General features: G+C 36.1%; 1 protein-coding gene across 1 annotated transcript in view; it reads right to left on the bottom strand.

Moving 5' to 3' along the window:
• Positions 1 to 444: 444 nt before the first annotated feature.
• OTOGL (otogelin like) overlaps positions 445 to 14,092 on the bottom strand; it is a 93,779-nt gene continuing 80,131 nt past the window's right edge. Inside the window, exons 50-59 of the mRNA XM_086740978.1 lie at positions 13,000 to 13,104; positions 12,869 to 12,909; positions 11,820 to 11,883; positions 10,694 to 10,872; positions 10,253 to 10,357; positions 9,354 to 9,473; positions 7,367 to 7,412; positions 5,437 to 5,508; positions 3,212 to 3,291; positions 445 to 645 (exon numbers count right to left, since the gene is read on the bottom strand). Coding sequence (XP_086597104.1) covers positions 445 to 645; positions 3,212 to 3,291; positions 5,437 to 5,508; positions 7,367 to 7,412; positions 9,354 to 9,473; positions 10,253 to 10,357; positions 10,694 to 10,872; positions 11,820 to 11,883; positions 12,869 to 12,909; positions 13,000 to 13,104 — 1,013 coding nt within the window. The remainder of the gene's footprint in view (positions 646 to 3,211; positions 3,292 to 5,436; positions 5,509 to 7,366; positions 7,413 to 9,353; positions 9,474 to 10,252; positions 10,358 to 10,693; positions 10,873 to 11,819; positions 11,884 to 12,868; positions 12,910 to 12,999; positions 13,105 to 14,092) is intronic.

The raw sequence follows: 14,092 nt of genomic DNA, 5'->3' as shown, positions 1-14,092 counted from the left end.
TTCTTTCCTATTTAGAGACGGAACAAGTGATGATTCTTAACTGGAAGTTTCTAAGTAAAAGGAAAAGAACCACAGAGAAATTCTGAACTTTGATAGGTAATTATAATACAAAATTTTAAAGTACTGGAAACACGGACATTAACCAGCTTTCAACAGCTCATCAGAAAGCCACTGAGTAGAAATAAATGATGGCTAAATTATATGTGGTTCAAAAGGATTTATATTTTTCTTTCTATACATGACAGTATTTAAAAAGAAAATTTGAAGAACAATGAATAACATCATCTTTACTAAATTTGGGAAAAGTTACATTATAAAGCATTATTCTGGATGTTGGTTTTTTTTTTCCCTGCAGAGTACTATAGCCATCCAAAGTAAAAAATAGAGTCTGGTGAAAGGAAACTGATTTTATTTTTTCAGATTAAATCGTATCCACAGTGATGTTCAGTTCCATTGGCATGAGCAGTCTATAGGCTCTTGAATGACGTACATAATTTCAGTGCCATTTCCTGAGCAGCGTAGTGGCACAGTCAGATTACGTGTTCCATTTTCTCGACAACATTTACAGAATCTTAAATGGCTGTCAATATTGACATTGAAAATTGTTGCAGATGGGCATTTTCCATCACAAGAAGCCACATTTACCTATGAGTAAAAGAAGAACTGAAGTTAGACATCTCAGATTTTGTTATATTACATTTCAAACTTCTTAGTGATTAAAACTCATTTTCACATTTGAAAAGGACTCTGGTCTTAAAAATTATTTTATCTTCTAATATTCATTCGGTCTAATTGTAGACACATTTTTAATTAAACTTTTTTTTGGTTGTTTTATCATGTTCTGTCTTAACCTTGAGTAAAATGTTGTGCTGTGGATATAAAAATCTAATCCCTAGTTGACAAGTTAATAACTTAAAAACAGCATAGCTAAATTCATGTTCTTTTCATGTTCACTGCTGAAAAGTTAAATTATTCTAAACAAAATGAATGAAAGTCTATACTTTTCCTTGAAGCTTCAAGAGGAAAAGCATATCAGTGCATAAGCTTTTCTCTTTCTTAATCATACTGGGTGTGACTAAGGGCACACCAACATTAACTGTGTTATCACTGTAACAGGTATATCCTCAAAGTAGATGCAGTAACAAACCAGCAAGGGCAGAGGCTGGCTATAAAATTATTTGTGCTCTAGACTTCAGCAGAGCTGAACTTTCTTTCACTGTTGCATTATGTGAAGAGTCATCTTAGCTGATATTCTGACAGAAAAGAAATTGATACTCTTTAATTAAAACTTAAGCAGAGTTGATATGCTAGGAAATCAAGAATAGCCATACTATATCTACTACTTTTTGTGATACTTTTAAATCTGATTTCTTATGCAAGTGAGGCATATGAAAGATGCTTTGATCCACTCCCTTCCAAACAGCCTGTGAGCAAATCGGCCATATCCAAGCAAATTAGACCAAAAAGCTAGTCTTACAGCTTTCCTGAAATTTGTCAGGTGAAAAAAAATACCTTCTCCTAAGCACTAATAATCTCAGTTATTAATAAATTAAATGTAGTCATGCTCAGCCCTATCCAAAGTTTGACAAGATTAATCTGGCCAAAGAACACGTGTGTAGTTCCAAACCAGTCATAGCAGGTACCATCATTTGATGTGCCAAAATCATGCAATTGAAATAGAGTGCCAGGAGGTTTGCAGTAGGGGAGCTGGAGAGAAAAGGAAGTGGAGCTAAGGATATGAACAGAGGTTTTGAGAGCATGAAAGTCTGGAGGTCCTTCTGAGGGAAGGGTAAGGAAATCTGGACTAGAGGAAGGGTGGGCAGCCATCAAGGAAATGGGGAACAAGAAGATACTAGGGAAAGAGGGTTGTAATATGGATAGAGGTGGCATAGGGATAGGTCTGTTTGGAAGGTGGGTGGAGAGGGAAGGAAAGATAAAGAATCTACAATACAAAGTGATAAAAAGGATGGCATTTATTGTGCCATTCATGGAATGACCTGGCCAACAATCTCATTGCTCCTTTCTGAACAGTCTCTAGTTCTACAGCAGTGTAGAGGGACCATAACTGCACAGAGCACCATCAATAATACTGCACCATTGGCTTGTAAGAGACACTAGAATGAGTTTGTTTCCGCTCCCTGTCCTATTCCTTAAGTGTCATAACTCTTAGTTAGCCTTTCTGTCTGCAGGAGAGCATTTAACAGAGGTTTTCACAGAACTGGACTGAAGGGCAAGGTCCTTTTAGTTAGCTCAAAAACCTATGAAGTTTGACTAAGTCTTTCTTATTAATATTCTTTGCTTTAGTCAATAGCATAGCTTTATTTTGTCATATTGCTGTCCCTTAACCTAAGTTGTTGAAGTAGCTGTGACTCTCTCCACAGTCTTCTCTCCTCTTAACTATGGCAAATAACTGTGATTTCATCTACATACTTCGACTCCCTCATTACCAACCCTTCTTCTAAAAGTAAATAAATAAACCACGCACTCTTACTTCTACTATTAAACTTCGGGCATGTCACTGTTGACCTTCTATCAGGATGGAAATTAACCTGCTCAACTTTCAATCTGTGATGATACTTTGCCTCTTCCCTTATGACTGTTTAGCTTCTTCAACAGAAACTTGCCAGAGGCCTTTTGGAAATCTTGAGATACTGTGTCAATTGTTTCTCCTTTAAGTGCTACATGAGAAGCACACTTGCTGCTCAGTCATGTCCTGGGTTTTGTAGATGGGGCTACACCAAAGCAGAGAAACAAGATGTCTTAAGCAGACCCATAAATAAATGGGATCATGAATTTATGATATGGAGACACATGCTATGTGGAGGAGAAGACATCCAGAGAGTAAAGGTCTTCCAAGAGGAATGCAGCAGTGTTTCCATCACACGCTAAGTGGGAGCATTTCTACTCCTCTTTTAGAGTGGGATGTTATTTCATGGTGAAGAGTTCCGTGCCTTTGTAGTTACAAGCAATTATGCTGTGTACTTGTCATTTGAAGGCAGCTGTTTTTCCAGGTAGGAGGGTGCAGTCTTTCAGCCATAGGAACAGCTAATTTTACTCCATTTACAAGTAGGATAACATTCCTAGGGTCAAAGGTCTGCTTTTGAGAAGATAGTAGCATTTTTTGTTGCTTGTTGAGAGCTATAATCCAATTCTTAATACCTGATTTGGTATGCTATAGGCCCAACATGAAACACGTGTCTTTTATGCTTACCGGGCTTTGACTTATACAGTCATTTTTTCTTATGGTTGTCCTGATTGTCATTTTCTGGCAAATCCTTTCTTCCTTTTTGCCTGATAAAATACAGCAAATGCATACTGAATCAATACACTTTTTGTACAGTATTTGCTACTAAAAAAAGTGAAATAATTAAAATAATTTTAATAATTATACTTTGTTTTCATCAGTATACATACTGAAACTATTACTTCCATAATTAATTTTTAAAGAAAAAATATCATATATTAATAAATACTTCCTGTGCAGAATTATAGATTTTATAGCTGGCACATGTGAGGCATCAACTGGCCCATTAAGCTATACATATTTTATAAATATTAAAATATTAATACGATTTTTAATTGCACATATGGCAAGACAAATATAAGCAATTAGAAAAGAGATATCTCAAGTAATTTTGAATAATAATAGAATCAATTCTGCTTTTAATGGGAGTATTGAATGTAAGTAAGATGTTGATTCTGCGTTTTAGAGAATTTTCAGAACTTGACATTTGAGAAGGTAAAGCTGTGAATGCGGTTATAACCTTGATGCTATTCTGAATGCTTGGAATTTAAATAGAATAATATAATTTCAATATCTTTCTGAGAAAGAGATCCTTCAAGAAAGCTTTGAAAGAGAGATACACATATATTTGCTAAATATGGTGCTGGTGTTGCCACCAGAACTGAAGCATGTAGCACTGAGTCAGCATACAGATCTAGGATTAGGGAAATACTACATTTTCAGTACATTTGCGGAGATATTGATAGGAGATTTTTTTTTTTAATTTGAAAAATAAAGCTGTAGACTTCAAAGCCATTTTTAGCACAATAAAAATCATAATCTAATACTGAAATAATTAAATGTGCACTTTTTCATGCTGCACTCCATCTCAGATGTTACTGTCTGCCTAACAGCGATTATTTAGATCTCCTGTTTCACTGCCCATCAAAATAATCTATTAGTTTTGCTGTGCAACCATTCTGGATATAAATTCAGCATATAAAATAGTAAGCACTACTCAGCAGAGTTTCTCCACCTTCAGCACACACCTTCATGGTTGGGGGCTCACATAGAGCACAGTTTTTCTGTCCCCCAGAAGCCTTGTGAGCACTTTTATGAGATTAATGAGCTCTGAGTAGCCCAGATACTCTGCAACCACAGCTCGACTGCATATCTAAAAATCAGGCTGGCCGCAGAGTACAGCTAGATTTTAATCTGCACATTGCAGGATCAAACAGGATTCTGTTACTGAAGTAGCAGACCGCTGTATGATTGAAGCTGTTAGCCTACAGCATCTTGTTTTTCCTTCCTCAGCAACACTTGAGAAAAATAAGTCCTATGATATTTCCATCAGAAAGCGCTTGCCAGCATGAATATGTGTAGACAATGCAATCTTTGTTCTTCTACAAGTCATATAGAGAGATAAATGACATTTCAGTGTATAAAGTAATGATGTCTAATGAAAACTGCTCTATACTGCTCTCCCATCTTCAACTGTCAAGAAGATCTGCATTCAGTATCAGATATGCTTTTTTTACTCACTCCTTATTTGAGTAAGGAGTTTCTGTGACTTACCTATCCTTAAAAGCAAATAATTATAATCATAATGCAACAGTTCTGTAATATTCTGTAATTTCTGGTGTAAAGCATATTTATTAACGTGTGATTGAATTGCATTTCCTCCCCCCAACATTTTCATAACTTTGTAAAACATGTTATTTGTGACAAAGAAGAAATACAGCATAAGTCCATATCTGCAAAGGTGAGTCCGGGCAGTAATGCACACTCTTGCTCTATTTTAAGGCAAAAACAGTTCAGTCATTAAATTCAGAGACTTGGGATCAGATTTAGAATCTCTTGGTAACAGTATTCAGAATGGTGATATTTTTAAAAGTAACATTTCTTATTGCAGCTACCCTGTACAGTAAGTTCATGTATTAAAACCAGTTTCAGAAATGAACAGGAGGAAGAGCCATCAGCAGCATATACCACAAATGGATGAACCTAATTCTGACAGGTGCTGAGCAGTGAACCCTAACCAGGCTTTGGAAAACCACTGATCGGGGAGGCCAACAGGGGATCAGCATCTCTCAGTATCAGGCCCAATACCATTAACTGCATGGTAACATTTAATGGTGATGACAGCTTACACATACATCAAGCAGTCATTACACTATTATCAAAAAAAGAAAATACATTATTAAAATTAATACCTGGTTCACAATTAATACTACCAGTAGGCACTACTGGACTAATGGCAAAGGGTAATAGACCCAATCCAGAACCTGGCAGAATCATTAGGGATATAAGTTTCTTATGAAATAAAAACATTTTTATATAAATGACATTTCATTAATTCTTACACTGCCAACTGCAATTTTTCTTTTAGCAAAAGATTATAAGCTTTCTTGTTACTCTTTCAAATTTAGAAACTCTGCAGCTGCTTCAAGTCTCACTAAAGATGGCCTAAACTTTATTACTTCCCTGGTTAACACAAAACTGGAAAGACGCTTCCTTGTAAACCAAACTTTTGCAATGAGTCTCTCTATGGCAAGGTAAGAATTAAATATATGTGCTCACTTTGCATGCACTGAATCAAGCTCTTTCAGAAAGATTATTTGTTCCCTTTAAAACCCCAAGGTATTGCAAGCTCTATTTATAAGTACTCTTTAACTGCTTTGCCACAGGGCACATGCTTTTAGTTAAAAATAAAATAAAATTTAAAAAAAAAGCATATAATTGTATTAATTAGATCTGGTTTTTAGCAGCCACCTCAGCAAGTATTTCTGAAGTATAACGATGCCTTTCCTGAGGCCACAGAATACAACCAAAATTATAAATCTTCCTGGTCAACAGAAAATCAGTAGCCATTAATTCTTTAGAATAATTTTGTAAACAAAGCCAATCTAATTTGGGACAGTGTAGTTAAATATTTTTCAGAATAGTTTATCTCATTAGAGAAAGAATACTGATTAATAAGGTTTTAGCACAATTCTGGTGTGTCACTTTTCTCTGCTGATTCTCATTCGAAAAAAATATTGTACTGCAATAGCTTTTATTTTCTATCTTTTGGCTACAACAGAACAACAGTACTTAAAGTTTACTTTCAAATCTTTGCATAACTTGGAAACTTGAATATTGTTCTGTATTTGATAAATAATAATGTTTCTCCCTGTATCTCCAAGTTATTTACAATATATTGCACTTCTGAATTTTATTTAATAACTGTGCAATATATGGTTATAAGTCTGTGACTTTCTATTCGATTTTATTAAGTAAAGATTTGTCTTAAAAAATTCCAAAGACTAATTTGCTTACATTTTTTAACTCTAATGTTGAACACAAAAAAGGCCAAAAAAGAAGGAGGAGGATTTTCTGTGGCATAAAACAAGTTCTTCTTCTATACAATTAGTTTTACACAACAGTGTTTTATTTTTATGTATACATAATTATATACCTTGATAATAAAACCTTTCCTGTCAAAACTGCAGAGAAAATCTCTGTCAACTTTTAAAATTGCATAAATTATGAAATCTTTATATAAGCTTACATCACAATTCATTGTATTTTAGAGTTACACACTCAGAAAATGTGAATGTATTCCCAGATTTTAAAAAGTCAATATTATATAAGGGTTTTTAACATCATTACTACTATAACTTTTCCTCATTTGGGATTAAAAAAAAAAATTCCAGTACTTTGGCCTTATAAAATATATACTAATGATACAGAATAAATTGGCAAGTTTGGAGATGTATTTCAAAACCTCATCGAATTAGGAATCAATTTTAGGGGGAAAACCCTTATCCTTTATGGTGAAAATCATATAGGCAATATTTTAGAGTCAGCTGAGCAATAAAAATGTTTTCATTATTTTAATTCAGGTAACTTTTCATTTTCCACAGGTTATATTTGGACACATTTGGTTATACTCCAGAACAGTAGTGTTAAAAAATCACCAAGTCAGCAGCCAAATGAAGCAAGACCTTTTAATAGGAGTAGTTAGGTAACCGTAACAATTTTATGTGATTTGTGGGAGGACTGCATGCTTTTTCCTTCTTTATGTCCCAGCACCTGAGGTTAAAAAACAAGCTTTCCAAAACCAAAGCCAAACTACCACATATTGCAGCCTTCATCACTTACAGGTCTTGCAGCAGCCATCATTGTATGTCTGCACAATTCCTCCATTCTAGAAAAATAAAAGGAGAATACATCAAAAAAGACTGTGCTCAAAGCAAAGGTGAATTGCATCTCAAGACATTCCATATTTTAAAGGTGTCCAACGAATACAATATAGTATCACTGATATCAAGAGAATCATACAGGTATGGTCAGCCAAAGGTTTGGTTCACAAATTCCTTACAGCCTTTGACATTGAAAATGAACTCACTACTGCTTATCTGATCTAATCTACTCTCCTTTGAATAAGCCACTTAGTTTCTATATGTATCTTTTTATACCATCCACTACCATCTATTTCCCCATCATTGAGATCTATTAAGATAGCTTAAAAAATTCATGTATAACAAATTTGATAATGATGTAAAAGGATATACACTGGTCATATGCCAAGGAGAAAATTAATACCTAATAAGTAGCTCTTTACAACATTAAGTATATATCTGTATATATACACACTTTTGAAAGAAAACATTAACTACAGAATTTCAAAATCATTCGTGTGCTCAATTCTTTTTCTCAATTATAGTCTTTGTTATTGATTTCTTCTAAAGTTACTTGTTAGCTAGAAAGTAAAAATGTATGAAAGTGAAGAAAATGTCCTTCTGAAATTAAAAGAGAGAATGAGATAGAGAGACAGAGAAAGACGTCAGAATCAGAACGGGTGCAAGCAAGAAACATGCACCCACAGTTTTAGTGCATAGCCCAGAACTACATGTCAAGCAGACAACTGAACATAAATAGCACTCTTGTGATCACAACAGACAAAGATGTTTTTCGGTTTCCATCTTTTCATGATAGCATGCATTTTTTATCTCATTACAGAAAAATTACTGAATAAGTTGTTCAAGAACTTCTTAAATGAGCACTTAAACTCAGCCTCTTAAATCCATATTCCTAAATTTTCCTGAGCTGCCTGTCAGAAGAGCTTTCTCCTCAGCTACTGGTTCAGGTCTATGTTCAGCATCTCTAAAAAACAGGTCAGACTGATTCAGGAAGTTAATTTTAGGGCTCCGTTCTTTAAAATCTTAACAGTTATTACTAAGGAAAGATCCTAATAAACAATGACAAAACTTTCCAAGGACAGAACTCGAGCATAAAGTTGAAGTAGAACAGGCATTAATTTTAGATTGAATGGCTTCTTCAGAGTTGGAAGAAATAAGGACTTTTTTAAACAAATGCAATGGAAAAGTAGGACATGCTAAAATTAAAATCTGTAGTCAGTGCAGCAATGTTACTTACCCTCTCTACATGTATATTCATTTTATGATTATTTGTAGTTTATATTAAATATATGATGTAGTGCAAGTACAAAAATTATAAGAAATACAGTTAGAGAAGTATTAAATTAGTAATTAAAATTGTAAACAACTATTTAATGTACGTGAAGCATTCACATTCTTCAGACTGGTTTGTATGAGTATGCCAAATTTACATTTCCAGATATATGATGTAGGTAGATACCCTTTCTTATATGATAGATTTTTTTTTGTTATATTATACAAAGTTTAGTTTAAGAGTTAATATATTTTATATACACTCTGTCATCTTTCTAATCTTTGCACAGCTTAAGGAATTTTTAATATAGCCCACTTTTATATGCAGCATTTCTGAATTGTTTGATGCAAACTTGGCAAAGCGTTATTCCAAGCTGAAGTAAGATACAGTGATTAGCATTTTGTATAGTAGTAACTCAAGCATGACTCTAATTCCACAGTAGTTTAAAATCAGTCATCATTAAGACACAAAACAAACTTTCATACTCCTTGCAGATATTTTGTCCATCAAAAAGCAAACAGAAACATACAAAACAAGACTGTAAATTGCTCACTTATGTGTTTTTACCTACCACTTTTTAAGATTAAGAAACTACATGAGATATGCATGTGTTGTGAAGTGTAAGCCACACTCCAGATCAGTTATTGTCACTTACCTCACCCAAAGTACAAACCTTTATACACTCAGTGTCATTAAAAGGGGGGCAGACAACACTTGATCCCAGTATGATGGCCCCCGCAGCAGTCTTTACACACTCGTAGTTGGTGCAGTTGGAGCTCCAGGTGCTTCCTTCCTGAATATATAACACAAAACCATTGTCAGGAAAGACAAAACAGTTCAGCTTTATCTCCAACCACAAATGTCTGCAAAAGTGGTGCCCTCATGCTGTAGTACCTACTGGACTGGAAAGTTTGTTGCAGACCACCTTTAGGCAGCTCTACTGCCTAGCATGCTGCTCAGCATGGGTCTCCTAGTGCAGAATGAAAGGAGATTCTCTGTGCCAGAAAAAAAGTCTGATAGTTTCTTTTGCTTCAAGAGCAATGGCAAGCATGAACCAAGTCATGGCCATGCCTAAATTTCCTTGTATGTGGATGCTGGAACACACCATCAGGATCCTGAACCCCAGTGCTTCTGTTTGCACGCTTCCTTTCTGTAGAAACCAGAATGAGAAGAATGGCCCTGGGAAGAGGGGCACATTGGAGTCCTGATGTGGACTCAGAAGCTCCCAACTCATCTCAATCCCAGTATATGGCTAAGAGTTAAAATTTGAACCCTACCCTGCACTTAGAGCATATCCAGACTTAGGTGAATCATGATATTTGCATATCTTTGCAGAAAATATTATAACCAATAAAATGAAATATTCAAGTATTTACCTAGTATGAAATGGCAGGATTTTAAATAAATATACTTTTTTTCCTATCATATACCATAAATAGTCCCTAAGTGCATAACCAGCAGTAATGAGGCATGAAACAAGACTCACAGCATGAGTTAACTAAGAAGTGGCTGTCAGACACCTGTTTATCATGTCGTTATAGTTCTTTTCTATCTCTGTCCAGAGGCACTTACCTCATACACAATTAGTGTTCCATTCTCAGTATGAAAAGAGCAGGACACGTTTTGACAGCTACCACAACAAGTATGGTGACTGGAGGAAGGCATGTATATTTGATGCTGGAAGGAAAGGAAAGAAAAAAAAAGTAAAAAAAAAAAAAAACAAGTATTTTTTAAACATACTTCATATATACATATATGAAAATTTGTTGATTTCTGAAACGAAAAATACCAAGAGAAACTATACAGGGATGGATGGGTAGATATGTTTACATATGCTGCTAGAAAGATGCCTCTCAAAATAATTCTAGAGACACAAGATACACATAATCACTGTTAAGTTCTCAAGTTCTTGCTGAGCAAACAGAACTAGCAAAAGTCGTCACTTTGACTTTTATCCTAATTGTACAGTTGTGCTCACAAATTGTGTCATTCCTGTATTTTAAGAATACTCACAGCTTCACATTGCTGGGAACAGTTCATCACTGTAAAATGCATGGCATTGTATCCTGTGTTCTGATCTTTTTCTTGTAAACACTGTACAGTGTAACAAAGGTCTCCATCCAAGTACTGAATCACTGACTGTCCAGGATTCAGTACTGTGACCTCTTGGAAAATGCACACATCATCCTTCTCTAATGCAAAAATAAATAAATGTTACCAGAGGAAAGAATAAATCATCAAGCAAATTAACAGAATCACTATGAAGACAAAAGTAGAGCAAATTCCTGTGCTCTGAAAAAGTTTTCTAACTTTTAGATTTGATTGGTTTGTGGTTTTAATTACCAAACAAGAAGGGGAGGAGGTATAATTCAGCTTAAGAAAACGTTACAACATGGAAAACTGCCTAAAATTGATAGTGTTGCCTCTATGGAAGTTTAAAAAAAAAATACAAATCTGTTGTTCTTTTTTAAAAAGTCCTAATATTTGACATTGTACTAAGTACATTATATGTATTATTCTCTACATCACAAAATGTAGCCTTTCTGGCAATTAAAATAGTATGTCTACAATGACCTGTGGGACAGTAATATGCTCAAGCTGTACTGTAAGTGTGTGCTTTGCTCCCAGAAGCAGTTTAGCCTGGGCTGCAGTCAGGATTAGTACTGCTGAAATCTTATCTACATGGGGCAGCTGAGTGAGAGGAGGGAGCAGAGGTCCAATCTCAAGACCAGGCACCTATCCTCATGCTGGCTGGACAGATCTGTTGCTGTGGTGTGAGATGTCATCTTGTTTGTGCTCAGTAGTGGACTAGAAGCAGTCCCACCACTCACACTCAGCCAAGGTTCACACCCTGCTTCCTATCTGCCTCTCACCAGAGAGGCAGTGCCTGTCTCTGAAAGCATGGGCAGCTTTACGACACTCTTATGCCCCGCTAGATAAAAACAAAATGGGTGGGTTAGCAGACAAAGCATCATATTCAGAAAAGACAGCATAATTACATAACTAGGTAGGCACTCATAAAATCAGGATAACGGAGTGGTTACATTTGAGAAGGTTATTATGGTCCTATTTCTGCTTTCTTTGCATGTGCTTTTTACTGAAAACCAAAATAAAACAGATAGGAATATGAAAAAGTTACCACAAATGTAGTGAGTGCATCCACAAGCGCTGGAAATGCTACTATCAATTTTTTTCACTTCTCCCTGAATATAAAAAGATACAAGAGTTTACAAAGTCATGCATGATTAAATGTAGTGCTAAACAGACAGTTTCTCTCTAAAAATGTAAAATATTACTTTCATCACTTCCCCTCCTGCTTTCATAAAAGAGAAAAATTGCAATGTACCGAAGAAACAGTAGCACATTCAGAGTCATTCAATGCATTTATCTCTTTAAACAGGAGCAAAGCACTTCATTTTCTCTAGGAATGCATATAAACAGTAAAGTGGCTAAACAGCAATTTTTCCTGAGATACAAAGTTATTTCAACAATAAACACATTAGCAAAAGACTGCCTTCTCTGAGTTTTCTTACAAAGGAGAGGTGAAAAGTATTCAGATTTGCAACTCCTGTTTAGACTTCACATTATGCAGTCTTCATAGAAGGGGACAAGAAGGACAAGCTACACGCGTTTAATAGGGAGAATATCCCCATCACTACGGTAATAACGGGAGTTTAAACATTAACTTACAACTATTTTCCAATCACAGTCCCTATTATGAGAAAGTATGTGAGGAGCAAAATATTTATGACTTCTCATACCAGCTAAATTCAGTAATGTTAAATTATTTTAATCAAAAGCATAAATGATTAACAAAATAACACAACTCTCCAGATGATACATATGATCATTTCTCATTAATTTTAAAAAACAATTAGGAATTAATTAAATAGACAAAAACTTCCAGCATATTGTTTCAAGTCAACATTGAACAGAATAATATTACAGTTGCTTTTCTTCTTTTGACATCTGAAAACACACAAAGTGAAATTTCCCCAGGGAGTAGTTGACAACACTGTGCAAAAACTTGATGGAGTTACATGATTGAGCTGGGGACTGGGAGGCAGAGTCCAAGCCCATCCTTGTTCAGCCTTATCACCTTTTACAACTAATTGAAACAGGGAATGGAAAGGGAGGAGTAAGAGAGTTGAACACTATTAATAAAAATATCTGAAGGGCAGTGCTTACCAACTTACAGGTCAGCATAGTAGTGTTTTCACAGCTACATTCTGACAAGAGAACAAGAAAAGCGTATTAGTCAGTTAGCGAATTGTTAGCTTTTGTTAACAGCAGTGATTAAGGAATAAAGTAATAATTACCACAGTGCCATTCTGGACAACACTGCCCGGGTATTTTTTCCTTCACAAGTGTCATATCATCTATGCAATTCATAGGAGGCTCAGAACAAAGACTTTCATCACAAACTAAATGAGAGGAAAAGGCAGAGATGAGAATTTACTCAGATTTCCTTTGAATTTTCCAGCTTATACTTGTTTTGATAAAATATTCTAAAAATAATCACATTTTTATACACTTTTATTGTATTTCTTAAGCATCTCGGTTATACTTGGAACTGAAAAATAAACCAAGATTTTCAAAAGTGCTTTTAGTTCATAGAATCATAGAATCACAGAATGGTTAGGGTTGAAGGGACCTTCAAAGGTCATCTAGTCCAACCCCCCTGCAAGAAGCAGGGACATGCCCAACCAGATCAGGTTGCTCAGAGCCTCATCCAGCCTGGCCTTGAATGCTTCCAGGGATGGGGCATCAACCACCTCTCTGGGCAACCTGTTCCAGTGTTCTACAACTCGCATTGTAAAAAATTTTTTTCCTAATATCCAATCTAAATCTACCTCCCTCTATTTTAAAACCATTACCTCTCGTCCTATCACAACAGGCCCTACTGAACAGCCTCTCCCCATCTTTCTTCTAGGCCCCCTTGAGGTACTGGAAGACCGCTATCAGGTCTCCCCTTCTCCAGGCTGAACAGCCCCAACTCTCTCAGCCTGTCCTCATAGGTGCTCCAGCCCTCTTATCATCTTCGTGGCCCTCCTCTGGACCTTCTCCAGCTGGTCCGTGTCCTTCTTATGTTGGGGGCTCCAGAACTGGATGCAGTACTCCAGGTGGGGTCTCACCAGGGCAGAGTAGAGGGAGAGAATCACCTCCCTTGACCTGCTGGCCACGCTCCTCTTGATGCAGCCCAGGATGCGGTTGGCCTTCTGGGCCACAAGAGCACATTGCCGGCTCATTTGAGCTTCTCGTTGACCAGCACTCCCAAGTCCTTCTCCTCAGGGCTGCTCTCCACCCATTCTCTGCCCAGCCTGTATTTGTGCCTGGGATTGCCATGACCCAGGTGCAGGACCTTGCACTTGGCCTGGTTGAACTTCATGAGGTTGGCACAGGCCCACCTCT

Source organism: Chlamydotis macqueenii, chromosome 1 (assembly GCF_036417535.1).
Source record: "Chlamydotis macqueenii isolate bChlMac1 chromosome 1, bChlMac1.mat, whole genome shotgun sequence".
In the NCBI taxonomy this organism is placed as follows: Eukaryota; Metazoa; Chordata; class Aves; order Otidiformes; family Otididae; genus Chlamydotis; species Chlamydotis macqueenii.
Note: the sequence above shows the minus strand (reverse complement) of the source record. Positions and strands in the feature narration are given on the sequence as shown.